We start from the raw sequence: 25107 nt of genomic DNA on the forward strand, positions 1-25107 counted from the left end.
AGCTAACTATACAATGACCAGTCAAAGCTAAATGGAATTGGGTTTTTCAATGTGGGTCTTGATGATTGTTTATTGTTTCAATAAGTGTACATAAAGTTTCAATGTGGGATGGAGGAGAAGTAAAGTTCAGAACTTTGTGTTCAAAAATGGTGTAGGAGAGGGAATCTAGGGGTGGAGACAATTGGTGAGTAAAAACTAAAAAGTCTCAGGAATCTCTAGCAGCTGCAGATCTGGTCCAGCCCCCTCTAGCTGTGTCATGCAGCCCCATATATGTATAGGTGCTCATTATTGTTGCAGAGTGTGCTGGATAATGCCCCCATTTCTATAAATATAGAAAAAAAGAAAACAAGTTTTATAGAATGAGAGGATTTATCTGCTGTGAGATGTTGTTGATGCACAACAATAAAAAAGGAAAATACTCCCCAAAAATGAGATTCTTATATTTAGATCTTTGTGGGGAAGATTTAACTGGTTGAATATCTTGATGGATTTGGGTCTTTGAGTTCATGGTGGATCACATAGGCACTCACATTATAGTCACTGTGCATTTTGACTAAAGATAATTTTTCCGTAAACTTGCACACATGAAGCATGAACAAATCGTACAAAAATGTTTCATCACCACAAAATAAGGCTCTTAAATTTATGTAAACATCAATACATCAAATGCACTATAGAATTTCCGATCAAATTTACAAATTTGGCATGCAAATTACACGATAATAATGAGTTTTGCTCTATAAATGTCAGTAACGTCGGCCCAATTTTACTATTGGGCTAAGATCGTATATTTCAAATCAGGCCCAATTCAGGCCCTAACCTTTGGGAAAAAAGAAGAAGAAGAAGCTCTGAACATAAACCCCCAAATTCCAAAACCACTGTGGGGTTTTGGCATCATCGTCGTTCAATCTCCGTTAAATTCCCAGAAACAAAAATCCTCACTTCATTTTCTGAGCAACCCTTCAAAACCATTTCGATTTTGCAAACTTGAGCTTCATAAAAATGCAATCTTTAAGTGCGGGACTGCGGTTTCTCCATAGGCAAAGCTCAAAGATGGCTCATTTCAGTCCAATCGGAGCAAACCCATTTCGCGGCGGTGCTGGGTTTAGCGGCTCCATAGCTTCCAATGGAGTTGGGTCTCTCTCCAAGTGTTCTTATCATTCATGGGCTGCATTCGTATGTTTTCGAATCGCTCTTTAATTTTCCAATTTCATTGTTCTTTAATTGCTTTGAGGAGTATTATGTTAGTTGAAGATTGAAATCAGTGGCTGATGATTGGAGTCTGTTTCGTCTTCGGGAGAGCATAAGCTCTGAAATTTTGTGGGATTGTAGTTCTATATGTCTAGTGTTTTCGTGTAAAAGGGTTTTTTCATTTGGAGTCGTAAAACTAATGGAATATTGATTGGAATGCTGGAGGCTCAGAACAGAAAAAATTACTGTAGATTGACTTTGGAAGGGTATAGTTCCTAAACCAGCGGGAATATGGAGCTTAAAATTTGCAGGAACTTAGACCTACATGTCTCACATATGGCTGTGAAACATTTTTTACTTTTGTGCCCTGTAGCTTCCACAATAGCAAACCAAGTACACCAATATCAGAATCAGCTTAAAGCAGAATCTGCATGATAGAACGGTGAATTTGCAGGCCTATAGTTTTCTTCTCAGATTTAATTGGAGTGTGAAATTTTATGGGAAGAAGGGGAAATGTGTCTAGTTTCTGTTCCTGGTGGTTTTATCCTTTTCAGTCTTCTGGATTTGGAGAAACAGCAGTTTGAGTGACTGTAGGTCTGCAGCAGTTCGCAGAACAGTTTTTCAATTTTGACAGGCTACCATTTTCACTCCAGTGGAAATTGGGTGACCTACTTTATATGGATGGAAAGCTCTGTGAGTGTACTTTCCAGTTTAAGTGGAATCACTCCATTCAGACTTTTTTATCTCGGGTTGTGAGCATTTGAAGAAGGAATGGTCAATGCTGAAATTCTGATCTCATTATATCTTGTCTTGCTTGAAATTCTTTTAAAAAAACTGGGGTGGGCTGCAGCACAACTCAGCCCCCTAGTTCCATGCCTGATCATGGCCATGGCTGTATTGGTTCTGTTTTTTTTTTTTTTTTGAGACCATAATAATTGCTTGGCCATGGCTTTACTGTAATAAGAGTTTAGAGTCGAGGCTAGCAGGAGCTTTGAGAAGTTGAAGAAGTTGGTTTTTACAGAAAAGGGTTGAGTTATCTGAAGGACAATTAACTTCTGGCTATTTTGATCAAATATTCAATAAAATGATCTTTGAACATTTTCGGGTTGTCTCTTCCACCATCAGTATTGAGTAAAAGTTGACTGGGCAGATAATCATTATTATTCAACCACTACTACAGTTGTGAATTTCAGCTGTTTCCCTGTTAACTTCAAAGAAATTTGGTTCATGGTATCATATTGAGAACAATTGTAGTGAGTTACATTGATATATTAAAACCATTATATTTGCATCCCATAGTGCACTAGCGAATCTGTCTGTGCATGTATATTACCTTTCATCATTTGGATTATCAATTGATATTGTTTATCAAGGTCATAAGTTTGTGTAGAATTCATTTGAAGAACAAGATGTAGCTTTCGTTTTTCCAAGGATAGACTTATTTGTGATGCTTATAGTGTTATTCTACCAGGCTAAAACAGGCTCTCAAACTGAGACATTGACATGCTCGAGTAGTGCCATGCTACTTAGGAGTCCTCAACTAGGCTTGTTTCGATGGACAGCAGTTTCACCACCTTTCCCCAGCAGGTGCATGACAACAGTGGGTAATACGGTTGAATCATCAACCCAAAATTCAATGACTGAGCTTGATGCACCTCCCCGCATCAAATTTAAGAGGCTTGATAAAACTGCCAAGCACATAATGCAGGCATGTATCTATCTCTTGGCATTGATGATAAGAAATAACAGATGATCTCTTCCTATTGTGAGCAATTGTTAATTCTGTGCTTTCCTCAGATTCTAGATAAGGAAGCTGTACAGGAAGTGAGGGGGCATAGAGAAATACCTGATATAAAGCCTGGTTATATCGTGCAACTCAGAGTGGTATAATATTCTTCTTGATGTTATGGTGCTCTTTTTCTTGTGAATGCTATTCTGTTGAAGACAATTTCTTTTGTTCCTCTCACTAACCTCCATATGCGAACAGGAAGTACCCGACAACAAGCGGCGTGTTTCAGTCTTGAAAGGCATTGTGATAGCAAGACGTAATGCTGGTCTAAACTCTACATTCAGAATCAGGAGGCTAGTTGCTGGAGTCGGGGTTGAATCTCTCTTTCCACTGTAAGAAAATCTGGTGTTTCTGTTTCCTAAAATGGCCCTTTGTTTCTACTGTTTTTGCCTCTCCTTCAATTGTGAAATGTGAATCTGTGATTTTCTTAGTTAATGTCGTAGAAGCAGGATGTATCTATTTACCCTTATAAGTTGTTTTTTCTCAACTACAATATGTATCAGATAGTTGTACAACGTCCTGCATATGATTTTTATTAATTTTTCTTGGAACTTATAGATTAATGGCTCAAATAAAGAGTAAATATTTGTTGGTTGTGTAATGGTATGGTTCTTGCAAACCTTGGAGCCATAAGTCATTTGTATAATTGTCCATCACTTTAACCATTAGGATTATGTTTCCACTGATTGATTAGTTCTTTCTGTTGTCTATCTCATTGTGAATTGCAAGCTCTATTGAATCCTGTGACTTTTATTTGTCAAAGATTTGAACTCAAATTCTAATAATGTGTGGGGTTGCCTGTTCTTATCATTTGTTTCATTATCTACTATGTTCTCAGTCTCTACACAATGACCGCCGACCGCTATTGGTGTATGACAGGTATTCGCCTAACATAAAAGAGATAAAGATATTGGACAAGAAGAAAGTGCGGAGGGCCAAGCTTTACTATCTGAGGGACAAAATGAATGCCCTCAAGAAGCAATAGTGATCCATTTGCCTAGTGGGATAAAAACGATGTTCCCTATGATGTCCATGTATGACTTAGGTCGGAAACTACCTTTTGTTTCTTTTCGTTGAGCATGTTAGATCTTTGATCTTTTTCAAGTCTGAAATTTCTGGAAGATGCGAGGGTAAATGAAATGCCAGGCAAAAATTTTATACTTGTTGACTTTGAACTGAGCTTGAAGAATGTTATCAAAATTGGCATAAATGTGTTTCTGTACAATGAGTTTTCTTTTCTTGTCTTGAGGTACAATTTGATTTTTTTTTTCCTTCCCATTGTTTATTTTATCATAATAAGTTATAAGTAGTCAGAAATATGGTCAGTAGTAGCCAAGGGAGAAGACATCGACAGGTTGGTTTCGTGGAATCTGATTTCTGAATTCTGACAAAATCAGCAACAAAAGGATTATTAGAATTTCTGATAAAAGGATCAAGTTTCTCAGCCTCAGCCCTCAGGACCAAAGATGAAGGCTGCTTTACCTTTGCTAAGCATATTTGGCGGCTTTGCTGGTTGCCTCTCAGATTTCTTCAGGGCTGTCATTGCCCTCCACTTATAACACTGCCAGCTTTCCTCTGGTCACCACATTTTTCAAGTCAAGGCAGCCATTAATTACGGGACTATCTTTAGCCAAGTGTGCAATCAGAAGGGGGCTGGTCGAACTTGCTGTACCCTAGCAATGAAGTTCATCAGCCTTTGGACCTTGCTCGTCTTCGTTGGTACAGAGTTGCAATCTTCAGATATTTCTGCAAGCAAACTCTCCAAACATGCTTATCCAGCTCTTGTGGACTTGCTTAAAGTCTCTTTCACACAATCAAATTTCTCCATGGCATTCCCCTGTATTTCTGCATCAGAGAAGGATGCTATGGAAAGTTCTTTAGTGTCAGGGATGTCAGAGATTTGTGGGCAGAATTTTGGATTCAGTAATGTTTGTTTCTTGGAGTCATGCTCAATGTTTGTTTCAGACCTGCATTCGGTCCATGATTATATTCTTTCGAGGATGGAGAAGAGACCAAATGGGGAAGCAGATTTGGTGGTGTTCTGCCACAAAGGATCTGATTCTAAAAAGGAACTAGAACCCCCACATTCAGAGAGTAAAAAATTCTCTGAGATGGTTAGTTTTGTGGATCAGTCTGGGGCAAAATATGCAGTTCTATATGTTTCAGACCCCATTAAATCAATCCAATATCCTTCTCATTGAGAGTTTCTCGCTGAAAGTGCCTCAGGATTCAGGAAATGCATCAGCCAATTCGACAACCTGTGATGAAGTTTGTCAGATCAAATCATCAATTCTGGAGGGACTTCTAGTTGCAATTGTTCTACTTATAATCTTAATATCAAGCCATCTGCTGTATGATGGGCATTGACACTCCAACGAGATTTTAGGCACCCCAAGAGTCTTAACTTTTGCACGTTTCTCTTATCTGCCGTAGTGCTGGGTATTGTTGGGTGGGTCTAACTGGTTTGAGCATCACTCAAAGCAGTTGCTTGTTATATATAGTTGCAGCGGGTGGTTGTTGCCTGGTGAAATTGCTCAGTGTCATTCTATTTTGTTGGTAATAATGCAATATGATTGCATGTCCATTTTAGATTAGTTTGTAGAGGAATGTGTATCTTCATGATAATTGTTTTGACTTGCCTAAGTAATTGAGTAACTACTGAAATTTTTATCAAAAAAAAAAGAGAGTCAGAAATATGGTTTTTCTTGTTCACTGTTGTTAGTTTACATTGGTGGAAGCAGCACCCAACCTGCTAGTAGAAAAGATTAAAGACATCAATATGATCTTTTAAAGACAAAAAAATATGTAATATAACCGTGATATAACAGCAAGAAGGTAAAAGGAATAACAAAAGTCATAAATGATACATGGTTGAAAATTGCAGCAAACCGTTCATCTCTTTCTTCCACCGCGCTCTCTTATTGAAAGAGCAAGTGTTTGTCCTGCTCCTACATTGTAATATGCAAGGGACAAATTGTCTTTTAGAAAACCCGTATTTCCACTCAATTTCTGTTTGTTTGCCGGAAGCTGGATTTCCCCAGAAATTTTCTCTTTCAGACTGCCAACAGTTTCAGATAAAGACTGCACTGTGATCTCCAAAAGTTGTCCCTTGAGGTTACCTTCATCAACATTGGGAATAGATATATTGATGCCGACCGGTCCCGGGTGCTGTGCCAGAAATTTATCTTCTGGAATAAGCATTGAATCATCAAGCTTCTGTCGCTTTGGCTTAGGTTCTGCATGCGGAGGTGTTGGTGGCCGCACATGAGGCAAAGGCGGTGGAGGCATCGGCATTGCGTTTGTAGGTATGTAAGCCATTTGCATGGTTGTATACTCAGATATAGGTGGAGGTGCAGGTATACTAGCTGCAGACATAAACACTGACGGAGGCATAGTAGTCTTAACCAATGGAAATTGCACAGGGAAATCACTGCTATTTGTACCTGCGTACTGAACTGTGTTTGCAGGAACACTAGGAAGATTAACGGCAAGAACACCAGGTGGTGGAAGAGGAAGAACTGAAGGTCTCGCCGGACCAGGAAGGTTCCTTGCCTCATTGTTCACAACATCGGTTTTATCACCTCCATTGGCATTCTGTGACATGGCTTGATTTGCTGCGCGGCCAGTGCTTCCAGCATGACCATCCCATATGACCTGCTGCTTTTCCTGCTTTCCAATCTCAGCCTTAACAGCATTGGAAACTTCCTCCTCTGTGGAACCAAAAATGTCAGGACGGGTTCTCGCAAGGTTCACAATGTTTCTTGAGATCTCATCGTCCTGAGCAAGAACAAGACTAGTCTCCCGAATCTTAGCAAACATCCTTTCTTTCTGTTCTCTGTATCTTGGATCAATGAGGGAAATCCTCATGTGCTCAGACATCTCATTGTTAGGGACAAGCTCCCCGGTAATGGGGGAAATCGTCATGTCTCTTTCGGCACTGGATTGGATCATCCTCTCCTCGGGTCTCTTCCAGTTCTTCACAATTCTCATTGGTGCTTGTTCCACCTCCGTTACTTTCATGCCTTCTTCAACAAGCTGCATCTCTTCTTCATCCAAATCCATTTCAACATCCCTATACTCCTCGACATTATCATCTGCTTCCATAACGACTTTGCTCCTACTTATTACCTCTTCAAGGCTCAGCGGAGGAGGTAAATAGTCATCCTCAACATCATCAAAGTCTATGACTTCGACCAAGACATTATCGTGCCAATCAATTGCAGCCATTTGTAACCTTTCCTGCTCAATCTCATCTTCAGTCTTCTGCTTTGCCTGCTTTTGATAATGCTCCCACCCCAGCCGATGCACACACCGTTCTAGCACGATGGTCATATCCGCCGCGTTCTTCTTCAGTTTCTCTGTCATCCCTTCTTGTGGCATCAACACCTTTGAATATACATCCGCCAGAGAAGTAAAAAACTTGAACAAGCTATGTTTATGATTGAGAAAATAGAACTGGGGGTTTTTACTCTCTCTACTTCTCAATTCTGTCAAAAACGATTTCCCATTCCGAGCTACAAACTGGGCTGTGAGCTTCATAACATCCAGTTCTTCTCCACTAATTCCTTGAGGGAGCTGAACAGTAAACTCTTCGGGTTCTGGTGGTTCGGGCACTTTGCATTCAGGTCTAAGCTGGGAGGGGGAATCAGGCTTTGGTGTTCCAGCTTTAACATCTACAACTGGAGCTGGCTCTTCAGAAGACTGATCAGGCTGGGAAAGGAACGCGGCCACCCGGTGCTGATAATACGCATGGTAGGGATGTGAGGAATTCAAAAAGTCGAATTTTGAATCTGGATTTTGTTTAGTCTTTTCAGTGATGACCTTCTTCTCAAATTCCGGTCCATTCTTGGAAACGTGCTTGGCAGTTTTGTTGATGATTTTTGCTGTTTCTGGAGGTGGAGGGATGATGCCAATAGGCTTTGTATGTGTCGTGACAGAAGTAGGAGGAGCTGGTAAGGGCGAGATGGAGCTTATCATCATCATCATCACAGCGTGCCTGGTTACCCAAAATTGGGGTTATGGATTGTTGTTTGTGCTCTCTGTTAGACGTTTGCTGCGCAAGATGTATAGGAGGCTGGAAACTGGCTTTTATCCCCGTCTTGGTATTCCTTTTCCAAAAAGGAAAAATAGATCTCTATGCGTTCTACCCTTTATATCAGAAATCCTTATTTATTTGCATACCTAATTGAATCGGGAAACCTTCTCCTTAGGATTATTTGAAAGGCTCCTTTTAGGATTATTAGCAGGGACTTAACTTTTTTTTTCCTTCTGCATAAAGAAACCTCATCTTTCTTTCCTTGTATTGCCTTCGTTTTGTAGCTGAGGCGCAGAGGCGCTCAAGGCGCTGCTGAAGGCGGCGAAAGCGTGGGAAACGGGTTTCAAGGCGTACTGGGCGAGCGCCTGGGAAGTTTTTTTTTTTTTTCTTTTCTTAACACCAAAACGACGTCGTTTGGTGTCAGAAACCACATTCATTTAGGGAGATGAGCCAAGCACAAAGCCAGAAATCAGTCTCAAACCAGCCTCCTCCCCGACTCCTTAACTCTCAAACCCGTCAATCCCAATAGCTCCTCCACGCTTCAGTTTCATGGCGGACACGGATGCCTCCGCGCCCCCCCCCCCCCCCCCAATGTGATCGGGTCCACCGTCCCCGAAAGTTCCAGAACCCTCCGAACCGGATCTCCATTTTCCGCTTGAATCTCCACCAGCGGCAGCAACCTTGCCACCAGTCGCGAAGACCCCGCTGCCGGCCCCTACTTCGGCGAGTGTGTGGATGGGTTGGGTGCTGCTCTGTTGGCTAAGTGTGAAATCAACAAGATCAAGGCGGTGCTCTGTGTCATCTGGCCGGAGTTTGAGACGAGAAGGATCTTTTGATTCTGATTTGTATTCCTGAAATGTAAAGGCAGGTTCTTTCTGGATTATTATCACTTAATGCTTGGAAATTTTGTGTCTTTCTTCATCTTAACAGTGAATTGTTGCGTCAATAAAAAAAAATTTCGGTGATGGAAGATTCAATCTTGTTTTTGTTTTTTTTGATCAAGATGAATCAATCTTTGGTTGTTGTTTTTGGTGCACGTGGCAGGCACGTGATGCGTACTACGGTGGCGACCCTTTGACTTTTGATGACTTGTTTGATAGCTTTTGATGACTTGTTTGATAGAGCAGAAGACTAGAGGTACGACTGTGTATGTCGTTATGTAGCAATTTGGGATTTACGAACTGACATTTTTGATTGGATTAAATTACAAGTTACCATCTAGCTTGAGTCTATTGGATATTTTATCACCTGCAATCATATTACCATTACTTCTTCTAGATCGTCTTGCATAGATATGATAAAGACACAATTGTATTAATGCAAAGAACACTAATGCAGGTCATGTTGTGAGCTTTGTTAACTTCCAGTAATGAACTATGAAATTGGGAGGCGATTAAATTGGTTTCTTGGTATCTAACAATATGATATTCAGCATGCTGGATCAATTTTCTTTCATCTGTATCTATTGTTATCAACTAGATTACATATGGTTTTAGTACTTGGTTATTATGAATGGATGATAATTTATAATGTTTGTTTGGTTACAATACATGTTCAATATATAAGACTAATGATTGCATAAATACAGTTATATAACTCATTTATACGTAAGGCTTATGCCTTATGCCTCAAGGCGAACGCCTTACTGAGGCTCTCCTGGCAACGCCTCGGCTACGCCTTAGCCTTTTAAAACATTGACTATTAAGCATCAATAAGAAGCTCTGAACATAAACCCCCAATTCCAAAACCACTGTGGGGTTTTGGCATCATCGTCCCAGAAACAAAAATCCTCACTTCATTTTCTGAGCAACCCAACAAAACCATTTCGATTTTGCAAACTTGAGCTTCATAAAAATGCAATCTTTAAGTGCGGGACTGCAGTTTCTCCATAGGCAAAGCTCAAAGATGGCTCATTTCAGTCCAATCGGAGCAAACCCATTTCGCGGCGGTGCTGGGTTTAGCGGCTCCATAGCTTCCAATGGAGTTGGGTCTCTCTCCAAGTGTTCTTATCATTCATGGCCTGCATTCGTATGTTTTCGAATCGCTCCTTAATTTTCCAATTTCATTTTTCTTCATTGTTCTTTAATTGCTTTGAGTGTTATGTTAGTTGAAGATTGAAATCAGTGGCTGATGATTGAAGTCTGTTTCGTCTGCGGGAGAGCATAAGCTCTGAAATTTTGTGGGATTGTAGTTCTATATGTCTAGTGTTTTCCTGTAAAAGGGTTTTTCATTTGGAGTAGTAAAACTAATGGAATATTGATTGGACTGCTGGAGGGTCAGAACAGAAAAAATGACTGTAGATTGACTTTGGAAGGCTATAGTTTCTAAACCAGCGGGAATATGGAGCTTAAAATTTGCAGGAACTTAGACCTACATGTCTCACATATGGCTGAGAAACAGTATTTACTTTTGTGCCCTGTAGCTTCCACAATAGCAAACCAAGTACACCAATATCAGAATCTGCATGATAGAACGGTGAATTTGCAGGCCTATAGTTTTCTTCTCAGATTTAATTGGAGTGTGAAATTTTATGGGAAGAAGGGGAAATGTGTCTAGTTTCTGTTCCTGGTGGTTTTATCCTTTTCAGTCTTCTGGATTTGGAGAAATAGCAGTTTGAGTGACTGTAGGTCTGCAGCAGTTCGCAGAACAGTTTTTCAATTTTGACAGGCTACCATTTTCACTTCAGTGGAAATTGGGTGACCTACTTGATATGGATGGAAAGCTCTGTGAGTGTACTTTCCAGTTTAAGTGGAATCACTCCCTTCGGACTTTTTTTTATCTCGGGTTGTGAGCATTTGAAGAAGGAATAGTCAATGCTGAAAATTTCTGATCTCATTATACCTTGTCTTGCTTGAAATTCTTTTCAAAAACAACTGGCCCCCTAGTTCCGTGCCTGATCATGGCCATGGCTGTATGGGTTTTTTTTTTTTTTCTTTCTTTTTTTCTTAGACCATAATAAGTGTTTGGCCATAGCTTTACTGTAATAAGAGTTAGAGTCGTTATGTCTAGCAGGAGCTTTGAGAAGTTGAAGAAGTTGGTTTTTGCAGAAAAGGGTTGAGTTATCTGAAGGACAATTAACTTCTGGCTAGTTTGATCAAATATTCAATAAAATGATCTTGGTTTGAACATTTTCGGGTTGTCTCTTCCACCATCAGTTTTGAGTAAAAGTTTACCAGGCAGATAATCATTATTATTAAACCACAACTACAGTTGTGAATGTCAGTTGTTTCCCTGTTAACTTCAAAGAAATTTGGTTCATGGTATCATATTGAGAACATTGTAGTGAGTTGCATTGATATATTAGAACCATTATATTTGCATCCTCTAGTGCACTAGTGAATCTGTATGTGCATGTGTATTACCTTTTCATCATTTGGATTATCACTTGGTATTGTTCATCAAGGTCATAAGTTTCTGTAGAATTCATTTGAAGATCAAGATGTAGTTTTTGTTTTTCCAAAGTATAGACTTATTTGTGATGCTTATAGTGTTATTCTACCAGGCCAAAACGGGCTCTCAAACTGAGACATTGACGTGCTCAAGTAGTGCCTTGCTAATTAGGAGTCCTCAACCAGGCTTGCTTCAATGGGCAGCAGTTTCACCACCTTTCCCCAGCAGATGCATAACAACAGTGGGTAATACGGTTGAATCAGCAACTCAAGATTCAACAACTGAGCTTGATGCACCTCCCCGCATCAAATTTAAGAGGCTTGATAAAACTGCCAAGCACATAATGCAGGCATGCATCTATCTCTTGGCATTGATGATAAGAAGTAATAGATGATCTCTTCCTATTTCAGCAATTGTTAATTCTATGCTTTCCTCAGATTCTAGATAAGGAAGCTGTAGGGGAAGTGAGGGGGCAGAGAGAAATACCTGACATAAAGCCTGGTTATATCGTGCAACTCAGAGTGGTATAATATATTCTTCTTGATGTTATGGTGCTCTTTTTCTTGTGGATGCTATTCTGTTGAAGACAATTTTTTTTTATTCCTCTCACTAACCTCCATATGCGAACAGGAAGTACCCGACAACAAGCGGCGTGTTTCAGTCTTGAAAGGCATTGTGATAGCAAGACGTAATGCTGGTTTAAACTCTACATTCAGAATCAGGAGGCTAGTTGCTGGAGTCGGGGTTGAATCTCTCTTTCCATTGTAAGAAAATCTGGTGTTTCTGTTTCCTAATATGGCCCTTTGTTTCTGCTGTTTTTTACTCTGCTTCAAGTGTGTGGTGTGAACCTGTGATTTTTGTAGTTGGATATCCTAGAAGCAGGATGTATCCATTTACCCTAATAAGTTGTTTTTTCTCAACTACAATATGTATCAGATAGTTGTAAAACGTCCTGCATACGATTTTCATTAATTTTTGTTGGAATTTATAGATTAATGGCTTAAATAATGAGTAGATATTTGTTGATTTGTAATAGTATGGTTATTCCAAATCTTGGATCCATAAGTCATTAGTATAATTGTCCATCACTTAAACCAGTAGGACTACTTTTCTACTGTTTGATTAGTTCTTTTAGATAAACAGTAAAACATTGTAAATTACAAGCTCAATTGCAGCCTGTGACTTGTATTTGTCAAGATTTGAACTCAAAGTTTAAAAATGAGTAGGGTTGCATGTTCTTATCATTTGTTTCATTATTAACTATGTTCTCAGTCTCTACAGAATGACCGCTGACTGCTGTTGGTGTATGACAGGTATTCGCCTAACATAAAGGAGATAAAGATACTGGACAAGAAGAAAGTGCGGAGGGCCAAGCTTTACTATCTCAGGGACAAAATGAATGCTCTCAAGAAGCAATAGTGATCCATTTGCCTAGTGAGATAGAAATGATGTTCCCTATGATATCCATGTATGACTTGGGTCCGAAACTATTTTTTATTTCTCGGCTTTGAGCATGTTAGATCTTTGAATCTTTTGCAAGTCTTTGAGATTTCTGGAAGATGCGAGGGTAAATGAAATGCCAGGCAAAAATTTTACACTTAATGAAACTGTGCACTGAGCTTGAAGAATATTATCAAATTGGCATAAATGTGATTTGGTACAATGAGTTTTCTTTTCTTTTCTTGAGGTACAATTTGATTTTTCTTTCCATTGTTCCATTGTATTATCATTGAAAATTTGTTTCTGGAGGTACAATATTCACGACTTCCAGTAAGGTTAACTATTTCTGCTACTGCCTGATATATTGTTTACACGTTTATGACATGTCTGTTGATTAATATAAATTTTAAACCTACTATTATAGGGCTAAGCATTCTTGACTGTGAATCAGAGAAATACGTTGCACAAAGAAATTGATAAGTAGTAGTTTACAATCAAATAGATAATTCAAGACAACAAAATTCAGGCTCTTCGGAGGCTGGAAATACAACAGCATTAAGATCTATATCAGACCTGCTCCAGCAAGCGTTCCTCGACAGTGGGATAGGGAGCTGGATGAGAAGGTTGCAGAGGAAGCAAAATTGTTTGTACTAGTTTATCATGGAGGCATCAGAACAAAGAATCCTGAAGAACTTGCAGGCTATGATGTGGTTCTCACTACATATGCTATTGTAACTCATGAAGTCCCAAAACAACCTTCAGTTGATGAGGATAAGGCGGATGAATAAAATGTGGAAAAGTATGGATTCTCTTCTGATTTTTCTATCAACAAGACGAGTTAAAAGGCTTCTGTTGTTAGTAAGAAGGGAAAGAAAGGTGGGAAAGGATTGGACAGTTCCTCTTTTGATTGTAGTTTTGAAACACTTGCAAGGGTCGGTTGGTTTAGGGTGATACTAGATGAAGCGCAAACCATTAGGAATCACAGAACTGAAGTGGCTAGGGCCTGCTGTAGCCTTCGAGCCAAAAGAAGATGGTGTCGATCTGGTACACCAATACAAAATGCAATGGGTTGATGCTTTATAGTTACTTCAGATTTCTGAAATATAATCCTTATGCTGTGTATAAATCATTTTACGCTACCATTAAGGTTCCAATATCCAGAAATTCACTCCAAGGTTACAAGAAGCTCCAAGCTGTTCCGAGAGCTATTATGCTGCGCCAAACAGAAGGTGAATGCTTTGTCTTTGTTATTTGGTTTGCTGGATAGTCGGTAATTATTTCTGCTTTTTCACATGTTCATTATAAGAATGGATGGATGCTTTCCAATATTACCCACACTAATATGCATGATATAACATGACTCTCCAATTTGTTTGCCTCTTTGGGTATATGTGACTTCCCTTGTTGAAGTAGGTGATCACTACCTGTTAGATCTTGGAATTCAATATTGAGAAAGAGGATCTTGTTCCCTTCCTTCATGCCATTACTCTCTGTCTCTCTCTCTCTCTCTCTCTGTTTTTTTTTTCCCAGCTATAGGCTTAAGATCTCTTCATAAATTTTAATGTTATTGCTCTTATGCTGTGAAAGAATGTGAATGTGCTTCTGTACTTTAGATCTTTCATTGTACTCGTTGGTGTTGATCATCATTTCTTTTTTGCAGGGAAAATGATTGATGGGCAACCTATAATTAATTTACCGCCAAAAACAATTAACCCGAGTAAAGTGGAGTTCCCGTCTGAGGAGAGGGCCTTCTATACCAAATTAGAAGCTGATTCGCGCTCTCAATTCAAGGTGCATTGCCTTTTATTTTATTTATTCTACTTGAGATAGTGGAATCTGACAATCCATATGATTTTTTCTGATTTGTCTGCTGAAGAGAGAAAATGAAAGTTTTGTTTCTCTTTGATAGATTATCCAGTGACTTGTTGAAAGTGGACAATAACAATAGCTGAAAAGCAAAACCAAGTATCAACTCAGAACAAGATACCCTCAAAATCGAGAATAATTAATCTAAAAGGAATGTTTGAGACAACGGATTTTAGCTTCTTCTTTTTTTTCCATACGGTACAAGTGATGTTGTAGAAATGACTAGTAAGCAAATGCTCTAACTGAAATATTGTTGATCAGACACCTTTTGCAACTGATGGTAACGTCATTTGTATAAATTTTGTGTCAACTAGTTCAAGACTTTCATCTAGACATGTGTATGGTACAGCATTGGAATCTAATAGTGTTCTCTTGTTTCTTTCATATAATTTAAATCTGCCAGTAAAAAGTTTGAAATACCTGTTGCAAATTAAATTCCATTTTATAACCAACCCCCAGTCCTGATGAAGATTCTTTGCTGTTTTATAGATATTCTGATTCCGAACTCTATTGTTTCTTGCAGGCATATGCTTCTGCTGGTACAGAAAATCAAAACTATGCAAATATCCTTTTTGATGCTTTTGCACCATCGGCAGGCTTGTGATCGCCCACTGCTTGTTAAAGGATATGACTCTGACTGCGTTGGGAAAGATTCTGTGGCTATGGCAAGTACACTTTCTAGGGAAATGCTTATCAATCTATTGAATGCCCTGGACAGTTCCAAGGCCATTTGTCGTGTACGCAATGTGAGATTTCTTGAAACTTTTCCTTACTGGATATTACTACTTAAACTAGAGATAGATGCAAATGAATTGATTTCAGTAAAAAGTCTTTAGTACAACAATGCTTTAACTTTAAACAGTTGCTTTCATTTGCTACTCACTTTGCAATGTCAGAATAGTAAAAGAAAAGTGTGTGAACGTGGGGGTCCTATCTAATTCTTCTGGTATTTGATGAAATTGGCAAGCTTATTCAGATCTATATCAGACCCTCCTTCCATACTGTACCACTTGCCACCCCTCAGCATCAAACAGGCTTTGGTTTTGCTTGTTTTTTTTCCTGATTCTCTTGACTCCATTTTGTAAACCAATTCATTACCATTGTACCTCTGGCCAAAACCATTACCATAGATTTTTTTTTTTCCTTTCCATTTTTCCAATATTATTTACATGATAAATTAAAACTAAAGTCAGAAATACTCGTCTTTCTTGTTCACTATTGTTAGTTTAAGAAACATTGGTGGAAGCAGCATCGAACCTGGAAGTAGAGAAGATTGAAGACATCAGTATCATCTTATAAAGACAAAATCTGTAATATAATAGCAAAGAAGGTAAAAGGAATAACAGAAGTCATAAATGATACATAGTTGAAAATTGCAGCAAACCGTTCATCTCTTTCTAAATTGTCTTTTAGAAAGCCCGTATTTCCACTCAATTTCTGTTTGTTTGCCGGAAGCTGGATTTCCCCAGAAATTTTCTCTTTCAGACTGCCAACAGTTTCTGATAAAGACTGCACTGTGATCTCCAAAAGTTGTCCTATGAGGTTATCTTCGTTAACAATGGGAACAGATATATTGATGTCGACCGGTCCCGGATGCTGTGCCAGAAATTTATCTTCTGGAATAAGCATTGAATCATCAAGCTTCTGTCGCTTTGGCTTAGGTTCTGCATGCGGAGGTGTTGGTGGCTGCACATGAGGCAAAGGCGGTGGAGGCATCGGCATTGTGTTTGTAGGTATGTAGGCCATTTGCATGGTTATAAACTCAGACACAGGTGGAGGAGGTACAGGTATACTAGCTGCAGACATAAACACTGACGGAGGCATAGTAGTCTTAACCAATGGAAATTGGACAGGGAAATCACTGCTATTTGTACCTGCGTACTGAACTGTGTTTGCAGGAACACTAGGAAGATTAACGGCAAGAACACCAGGTGGTGGAAGAGGAAGAACTGAAGGTCTCGCCGGACCAGGAAGGTTCCTTGCCTCATTGTTCACAACATCGGTTTTATCACCCCCATTGGCATTCTGTGACATGGCTTGATTTGCTGCGCGGCCAGTGCTTCCAGCATGACCATCCCATATGAACTGTTGCTTTTCTTGCTTTCCAATGTCAGCCTTAACAGCATTGGAAACTTCCTCCTCTGTGGAACCAAAAATGTCAGGACGGGTTCTCGCAAGGTTCACAATGTTTCTTGAGATCTCATCGTCCTGAGCAAGAACAAGACTAGTCTCCCGAATCTTAGCAAACATCCTTTCTTTCTGTTCTCTGTATCTTGGATCAATGAGGGAAATCCTCATGTGCTCAGACATCTCATTGTTAGGTACAAGCTCCCCGGTAATGGGGGAAATCGTCATGTCTCTTTCGGCACTGGATTGGATCATCCTCTCCTCGGGTCTCTTCCAGTTCTTCACAATTCTCATTGGTGCTTGTTCCACCTCCGTTACTTTCATGCCTTCTTCAACAAGCTGCATCTCTTCTTCATCCAAATCCATTTCAACATCCCTATACTCCTCGACATTATCATCTGCTTCCATAACGACTTTGCTCCTACTTATAACCTCTTCAAGGCTCAGCGGAGAAGGTAAATAGTCATCCTCAACATCATCAAAGTCTATGACTTCGACCAAGACATTATCGTGCCAATCAATTGCAGCCATTTGTAACCTTTCCTGCTCAATCTCATCTTCAGTCTTCTGCTTTGCCTGCTTTTGATAGTGCTCCCACCCCAGCCGATGCACACACCGCTCTAGCACGATGGTCATGTCCGCCGCGTTCTTCTTCAGTTTCTCTGTCATCCCTTGTGGCATCAACACCTTTGAATATGCATCCGCCAGAGAAGTAAAAAACTTGAACAAGCTATGTTTATGATTGAGAAAATAGAACTGGGGGTTTTTACTCTCTCTACTTCTCAATTCTGTCAAAAACGATTTCCCATTCCGAGCTACAAACTGGGCTGTGAGCTTCATAACATCCAGTTCTTCTCCACTAATTCCTTGAGGGAGCTGAACAGTAAACTCTTCGGGTTCTGATGGTTCGGGCACTTTGCATTCAGGTCTAAGCTGGGAGAGGGAATCAGGCTTTGGTGTTCCAGCTTTAACATCTACAACTGGAGCCGGCTCTTCAGAAGACTGATCAGGCTGGGAAAGGAACGCGGCCACCCGGTGCTGATAATATGCATGGTAGGGATGTGAGGAATTCAAAAAGTCGAATTTTGGATCTGGATTTAGTCTAGTCTTTTCAGTGATGACCTTCGTCTCAAATTTCGGTCCATTCTTGGAAACGTGCTTGGCAGTTTTGTTGATGATTTTTGCTGTTTCTGGAGGTGGAGGGATGATGGCAATAGGCTTTGTATGTGTCGTGACAGAAGTAGGAGGAGCTGGTAAGGGCGAGATGGAGCTTATCATCATCATCATCATCACAGCGTGCCTGGTTACCCAAAATTGGGGTTATGAATTGTTGTTTGTGCTCTCTGTTAGACGTTGTTTGCTGCGCAAGACTTATATTTGGGGCTTTTATGGCTAATAGTGATTGGGGTATGTATAGGAGGCTGGAAACCGGCTTTTATCCCCGTCTTAGTATTCCTTTTCCAAAAAGGAAAAATAGATCTCTATGCGTTCTACCCTTTATATCAGAAATCCTTATTTATTTGCATACCTAATTGAATCGGAAAACCTTCTCCTTAGGATTATTTGAAAGGCTCCTTTTAGGATTATTAGCAGGGACTTAACTTTTTTTTTCCTTCTGCATAAAGAAACCTCATCTTTCTTTCCTTGTATTAAGCATCAATAAGGTGACGAGACGATATTAACAAATTCTTACAAAAATTCTATACTTAAAACCCTAATATATATAATGCAGCCTGGCCTGATAACAAGACCCTATGTTTTTTAGTTTATCTAATTACAATAATTCGTTGTACTAGGAAGTTATGCTTTTCTATGCACGCTATGTACCTCTAGCACCTGTGAAGTAGTACCTATACTATCTTGTTGTCTACTGCTCAATTGTATGTAACGACATATTCTGTTTTCTATTACAATATATTGGCGCCTGATTTGGGTTTGATTAACAAGACCCTCGCTCTTATTAATTCAAAATCTAATCGAAAATCAATTTGGAAAAAATCTAATCAATCAAGTTTTGAAATAGTATCTAATCAAATTAGTAGAAGATTTTATGATAAATAGTATTTAATCAAAGTCCTAAAACTAAGCAACATTGTCTCCGATGTCACGGCTTATCAACTGATCATAAATCCCTTCACAATTCTTTTGAAATTCAAAAGGACTTTTACACTAATTCATTATCCTTTTCTATCTCGTCACACTTTCTTATAGTGCATGTTTGGCTAGAAGTTGATTCATCTCTTGTTCTCACATTCCTACGATCTCCTCATATGGTGCCTTGGCAACTTCAAGGGGAGTGGGGTAATTGTCTTCATTGGATTTCTCAGATGCACTTTCGTTCTTCACACATTTATAGAGAGGATAATCAAGTTGCTGATGCTTTAGCTAATTTTGGTGATTCTTTGTCTGATATGATTTGGTGGGATTCGATTCCTCATCCTTTTGTGCCCGAGACCGTTTAGGTCTTCCTAATTTTCGTTTTAGCTAGTTTGTAGTGCTTTAGTTGTTCTTGAAGGGTCATGTCTCTTCAATCTTTCGAGGGGTAAGGTTGTTGTCTTCCCCTTGCACCGTCTTGATGTACTCGTTTTTCTTTTTCTTTTAATAATTTTCCCTCTCTTTGTCGAGGTTTGCTAAAAAATAAAAACGAAATTCAAAACAGATTATACGCTTGTCAACATACTAACCTAAGCGTCTATTTAAACCTGCATTGTCTCGGTATCTACTCATCTCTGAAAACCCTAGCTATCCTCTTTTTCCATGGGCTGACCAACAATGAACGCATCAATGGAATCCATTGCTGGTTTGCGAAGGATAAGCGCGACACTTCAAACCCTTGGTAAAATGCCTTTCTACGGTAAAACCTATATGCAACTTTCACTCTTCGATTCCTTTGAGTGAGTCCATTCTTTGAGCTAATGAAAGATGATCGATCTCTGTTTCTCTGCTGGTTTCTCTGGCCCTACATCCAATGCTTCACATCTTGGGTGGTAAGTTGCAAACAAAAATGAGTTTTAATCAAGCGTATTGTTCCCTACAAATATCATCAAGATATGTACCGGTAGATATAGTGTTGATCTATTTTCATACTGCAGCTATAGAAATGAAGCGAATGTACATTACTACCAATACGGGTGCAGGACCGTGCAACTGCTGCCAGAAGCAAACCAAGGGCAAAGAATTCAGTGTTTCCTTCCAGTCCAAGGATACGAGTTGTGTGGGATCCTAGTGTTGTAAGAGGACGAGGAAGGCAACGAATTCAAGCTCGATTGTGTACATTCCCGAAAGAAATGGGCTCAATGGAGGCTGGAGAAGATTTGTACGATGGTGGTGCAATAGTGGCTGAATCAGGATTGAAGGTATACCTTCAATTAGGAAGGAAAATCAAAGTTGTTCAAGATCAGAGCAACCTGCTTAGGTACGATGATTCATGAATTAGTCCTAGTTCACATAAACATAGCACGTACAGGCAGTTCGATCAACTAATTCCCTAGCTACCCGGCATGTTGCTAATTTCTTGAGTTAAAATTTGTTGTTATTCTCTTACAATAACTATATGTTTTGTTGTTATGAAATTGATCTATGTTCCACTACTTGATCGTCAACACAAAATTGTGTACAATGATATAGGTAGATGAGAAATTGATCCATGTCAACGTTGCTCGATTCATCTTCTAATCGATCTATGTTCCTATTTAAATTTTTTTGCTGCATTTTTTCAAGTGGAGCCAAAAATTATATCAAATACACTTCATGCATGGACCAATCGGCCTCATCCTCTAACCAAAAAGTAATACCACGCTCACGATCACTAAAATGAGCGATCTTATGCTTTACCTCATTTCATGTCCTAAACTTGTACAAAATGTGCTTGAGACATCCAATCGAGACACAAGAGATCAAATTTCTTCAACATTGACTTCATCACAAGCCAAACATGTAAATAAATACATCCACGATGGAGAAAATAATATAATAGAAGCATATATGAGATTATTATTTGATCTCATAATATTTAGCAATATTTGTATGGACTGGTGCAGAATCATTCTCTATACATGGAGATGGACTCATACCAACGGCTGAGAAGCTTCATGATTGCGTTCCACAACGTTCGCCAACACAATTTAAAACCGTTAGTGACCTCCAAGCAGCCTGAGTCGCCGTGGAAACTCACAAACGGTACCGTCTCATGGCGCTAGATGTCATTAAGTGACAGGACCCGCCCCGAATTTCACCCTGAAACCCGAGGTGGCCCTGTGGGGCCCACCTTGGGGATAACTCTACCAAAAATTCGGCAGAGTCACCTCTAAAATGGACTACCCGAAAACCTGTAAAACACACAAAACTCAAAAATACTAATCCCAAAGGTTAAGCAGGGCAGTACTACTATACACAGGGATATAACAGAGGAGTAAAGGATCAAATGATCCTACACTGCGGAAGTAGTGACAACTATGCCTCAAATGTCATGTACGTCCGACCTCCACTAATTCGCCTGCAAACTGGGCATTAGAAACCGAAAGGCCCAGGGGAAAGTAGACGAAAAACGTTAGCGTGAGTGGACAAAATAAACAACTCAAAGGAAAAAGGATTTCATACTTTCCCACATTTATTCTCTTTAATAACCGATGCATGCAACAATTAGAAAAATACATTTAGCTTTAAATCCAAGAATTCCAAAACGATAAATTGACTAGCCTCGCTAGTCACCACATTCGAAAACTATATCGCAAAACCGAAATCTCATTTCTCAAGAAAATAAGACCAGCCCCGCTGGCTACAGTGAAAATCGGACTAGCCCCGCTAGTCAAATAAAGATAAAATATGGGGAAGAAGTTTCACCATACGAAAGAAGGGAGCCTCTTAGGCTCGGGTCGGAGTGTCCCACACTCTGGAGCATCCCATGCTCTGCTCTTACTCGCCCACAAACACATAGTAAGCAGGGAGGACCACTAATAGGCTAGCTAGCAATATAATATATATATATAACGACCCAGGTATGGTGAGTAAAAACTAATAAAATCTCATAAATCCTTAAGGCTTCCCCATGTCCCACGAATAAAGAAAACACGGGTACGATTCCCAACCGTACCCGGAAATACTCATAAAGCCGTATAAATTAATAGCGTGTCCCACACGCTAAAGAAATAAATAGGTCGTCAATGAGGCATTCCCAATGCCAAAATCGAAAATCAGTAAATAAACATGGAGATTTATTCCAACCAAACTCAATTTGTAAATAAGGTCTCAAATCGACGAATATAAATATAATATAAATAGTATAAATCCGGAAATCATATCGAAAACCATTCGTCGAAAATTAACATCAATTATAAATTCGAATCCGAGCATAACAACTTAATAACCGAAACTCACCACCGGTATAAATCAATATTTATTCATGAGAATCATTATTAAAAAGCAAATCCACGAGATAATTCGCAATTATCTTTTTATGCTCGGAAAATATGTAAATAAAATAAAACCTGCTTTAATAAATTAATGCATGCATCACTTATTTAAAACAAACGTCCACTCACAGTACTATTGGGCAACCACGCAGACGAGTTCCTTCATCTAACCGTAGCATTAATTGCGAATTAATGCTACGGTTAATCCGATATAATAAACGGATTAATCGCGACATTGCCCTGTACACAATTATATTTCCATAAACGGTAATCCGATATAATAATTACGAACTTAAACGAAATCCGAAAATCCCTATCTCCAATACTTCTCAAATTCAACCCAAATCTCTTCCACAATTCTAATTCCTCAATTTACATATTCCATAATGAAAACGAGGGAAATCCGACGGCCGGATTTCCCATAATTCCACCACAAAACTCCAAACTTCGAAAATTCACAAACAATTCCAAACTCCTCCAAAATTCACCAAACTTCACATATAAGCTCTATGATAATTATAGAATTTAACTAGCTAAAAATTGAAATTTATAAACTACCCTAGCCGCCGCTACCGCCGCCCACAGTGGCGGCGCCGCAGCCACCATCTCTGATGGCCACCAAAATTTGACAGTAGCACCTTCTCAACACACTGATTCAACTTCTCAACTACAACATTCCCAAATAACAATTAAAAACGGCCGAAATCGATCAATGAACAAAAACCCAGAAATCCTCAAGAACCCTAGAATTTCAATTCGTCGATTCGGCATCTACACAACAAATCGTGATACAAGGCCATAGGGGAAATGATCAGTGATGAAAACCGAACCTTCGACGCCGGAATGAGGACCGGAGGTGGCCTGAATCGCAGAAAATCGGCAAAAGCTTCAAACTGCAGCCGGAGGGGATTTTGCTTCGATCCGTGCTTTTTCGGTCAAATCGTCGAAAACCAAGGTTGTTAGGGTGATCGGAGGGAGGAGGCGCTCCTCTGATGACCGGTGGCACGCCGGTTGGTGGCCGGAATCGCCGGAAATCGAAGGAAGAAGGAAAATGGCCGAACCGGAGAAGAGAGAGCTCGGGGGGGAGGAGAGAGAAAGAGCTGTGGTGGGTTTCCGGAAATGGAAACCTACCCTGGGTAAATTTCTATTTTAATCAAAATTTTACCATGAACAGTAACTTCCTTATTTCGCTCATAACTTTCGCATACGAGCTCCGATTTTTATGTACTACATATGCACGCGCTCGGTTTAACGTCCTCTACAACTTCCATGAAGAACATTTTCTCAAATTTTGACCCGAACAAAAAGTCAACTTTTAGGGCCACTAAAAGTACTAAACCGAAAGTAAAAGTGAAAGTAAAGGTCGTTTACCGTCCCAATGACTAGTAAACCGGTGAATTTAGGTTCGGGAAGTTACATTAAGATTAAAGCTCCAATAGATGTCAACGCAGTTTCAATGCTTCGCCGTGAAGGATGGATGGGAAGATGCAAGTGATGCCTGGAAGGGGCGAGATTGGGAAGATTCGGACGTCAACGTATATTCATGGCATTCCAACAGTTGATGAAAAGAAAGCTGAAAATCAGGAAGCAATGGATTTAAAATTAGCTAGGCTTTTGTTCATCGGTTTCCAACTGTAACAGCTAGGCCTGGCAATTCAGCCCATGACCCGTTAAACGCACATTAACCGTCTGCTAAAAACCCATTTATTTCTGCCCGATAACTTAACGTGTTAATGGGCTGCCAACCCGTTAACAACCCGTTAGTTAACAGGCGGAAACGGGTTGCCCGACGAAACCCATAGAACCCGGTTAGAAGAGAAAAAAAAAAACAAGAGTTTTTTTATTTTATTTTAGAATTGTGAGCCCAATATGTATTAACTTTTGATAGTTCGATTGAATGAAAATCAAAAATGAAAAAGAGTTTTAATGGGTAATGGGTTGGAAGAGGGTTTAAAAAAATATAAAATAAATTTTTTTTTTTAGAAGGGTTTTAATAGATAATGGGTGTGAAAGAGTTTTTAAAAATGTAAAAAAAAAATAAATTCATTTTTATGTTAACGGGTTTCAATGGCCAATTTATTGTTAACAGGTATCAACGGGTTTTAGTGGGTAATTGATTAGAAAAGAATTTTAAAATTTAAAAAAAAAAAAAAACCTTAGCAGTCTTAACGGGTTCTAACGGGTAACCCGCGAACCCATCGGCTCAACCCGTTATAACCCGTTAAGATAACGGGTTGAGCCCGTTAAGACCGCCAACCCGTTAAGTCCGCCCGTAACCCGCCCGTGACCGCACTGTTGCCAGGCCTAATAACAGCCTCTTGTGTCTTGTATATTTCATTATTTCGTGCACAGTTAGTTGTTTGGGAAGAAAAATGTCTTTTTTTTCTTTTGCTGTAAGGGAAAGGAGACATATCTCAGCTCGCAACAGATAAACGGACCTAAAATTCTTAAATTTGTTCAGAAAAACTTCAAAATGATTAGTGTGAGTACGTATCAGTACTATTCATATGGACTATAAGCATCACATTACTAGAAAAGCCTTCTGTAATGACATTGCAACATTGCAACACCTCCTGCTTGATGATCTTCCGGAATCTGTTTTCACTAATTTAGAGCGCATGACAGGTGGGAAACTTCAGGTTTGTTTTTCCTCTCTTCTTTCTCAAATGATAATGAGAGATTATCTACACACAACATTGTTTCTAATACTCTGTTATACTTTTTCTTTTTTAAATCAAGCTCATATTGCTAAATGAAGGAGAAATTGCTAGAAACAGAAATTACAAAATAATCATATGTAATTGGCCAATGGATCCTAAATAAAAAATAAAATAAAAAACAAACAAACACATAAGCAC

General features: G+C 39.4%; 5 protein-coding genes and 1 pseudogene across 5 annotated transcripts; 4 read left to right on the forward strand and 2 right to left on the reverse strand.

Moving 5' to 3' along the window:
* Positions 1 to 856: 856 nt before the first annotated feature.
* On the forward strand, positions 857 to 4205 carry LOC112179710 (50S ribosomal protein L19-1, chloroplastic). Its single transcript, XM_024318175.2, has 5 exons — positions 857 to 1176; positions 2663 to 2899; positions 2989 to 3075; positions 3179 to 3312; positions 3860 to 4205. Exons 1-5 carry the CDS (start codon positions 1003 to 1005, stop codon positions 3963 to 3965), a joined length of 738 nt encoding a protein of 245 aa, XP_024173943.1. The 5' UTR covers positions 857 to 1002; the 3' UTR covers positions 3966 to 4205.
* A 454-nt stretch (positions 4206 to 4659) lies between these two features.
* LOC121050599 lies at positions 4660 to 5181 on the forward strand. The gene has a single exon (XM_040511323.1). It carries the CDS (start codon positions 4660 to 4662, stop codon positions 5179 to 5181), a length of 522 nt encoding a protein of 173 aa, XP_040367257.1.
* A 527-nt stretch (positions 5182 to 5708) lies between these two features.
* LOC112179708 (probable splicing factor 3A subunit 1) lies at positions 5709 to 18228 on the reverse strand. The gene is made up of 2 exons (XM_024318171.2): positions 18177 to 18228; positions 5709 to 8004 (listed from the first exon to the last, which is right to left on the reverse strand). The coding sequence occupies exon 2, from the start codon at positions 7964 to 7966 to the stop codon at positions 5873 to 5875; it is 2094 nt and encodes a 697-aa protein (XP_024173939.1). The 5' UTR covers positions 7967 to 8004; positions 18177 to 18228; the 3' UTR covers positions 5709 to 5872.
* Positions 9058 to 13083, forward strand: LOC121048770 (50S ribosomal protein L19, chloroplastic-like). Its single transcript, XM_024318177.2, has 6 exons — positions 9058 to 9152; positions 9354 to 10043; positions 11518 to 11754; positions 11843 to 11929; positions 12036 to 12169; positions 12719 to 13083. The coding sequence occupies exons 2-6, from the start codon at positions 9870 to 9872 to the stop codon at positions 12822 to 12824; spliced, it is 738 nt and encodes a 245-aa protein (XP_024173945.1). The 5' UTR covers positions 9058 to 9152; positions 9354 to 9869; the 3' UTR covers positions 12825 to 13083.
* LOC112177400 lies at positions 13352 to 16050 on the forward strand (annotated as a pseudogene).
* On the reverse strand, positions 16005 to 18188 carry LOC112177401 (probable splicing factor 3A subunit 1). Its single transcript, XM_040511324.1, has 2 exons — positions 16586 to 18188; positions 16005 to 16507 (listed from the first exon to the last, which is right to left on the reverse strand). Exons 1-2 carry the CDS (start codon positions 18126 to 18128, stop codon positions 16005 to 16007), a joined length of 2046 nt encoding a protein of 681 aa, XP_040367258.1. The 5' UTR covers positions 18129 to 18188.
* Positions 18229 to 25107: the final 6879 nt, after the last annotated feature.

The sequence above is a fragment of the Rosa chinensis genome, chromosome 7, assembly GCF_002994745.2.
Source record: "Rosa chinensis cultivar Old Blush chromosome 7, RchiOBHm-V2, whole genome shotgun sequence".
NCBI lineage: Eukaryota > Viridiplantae > Streptophyta > Magnoliopsida > Rosales > Rosaceae > Rosa > Rosa chinensis.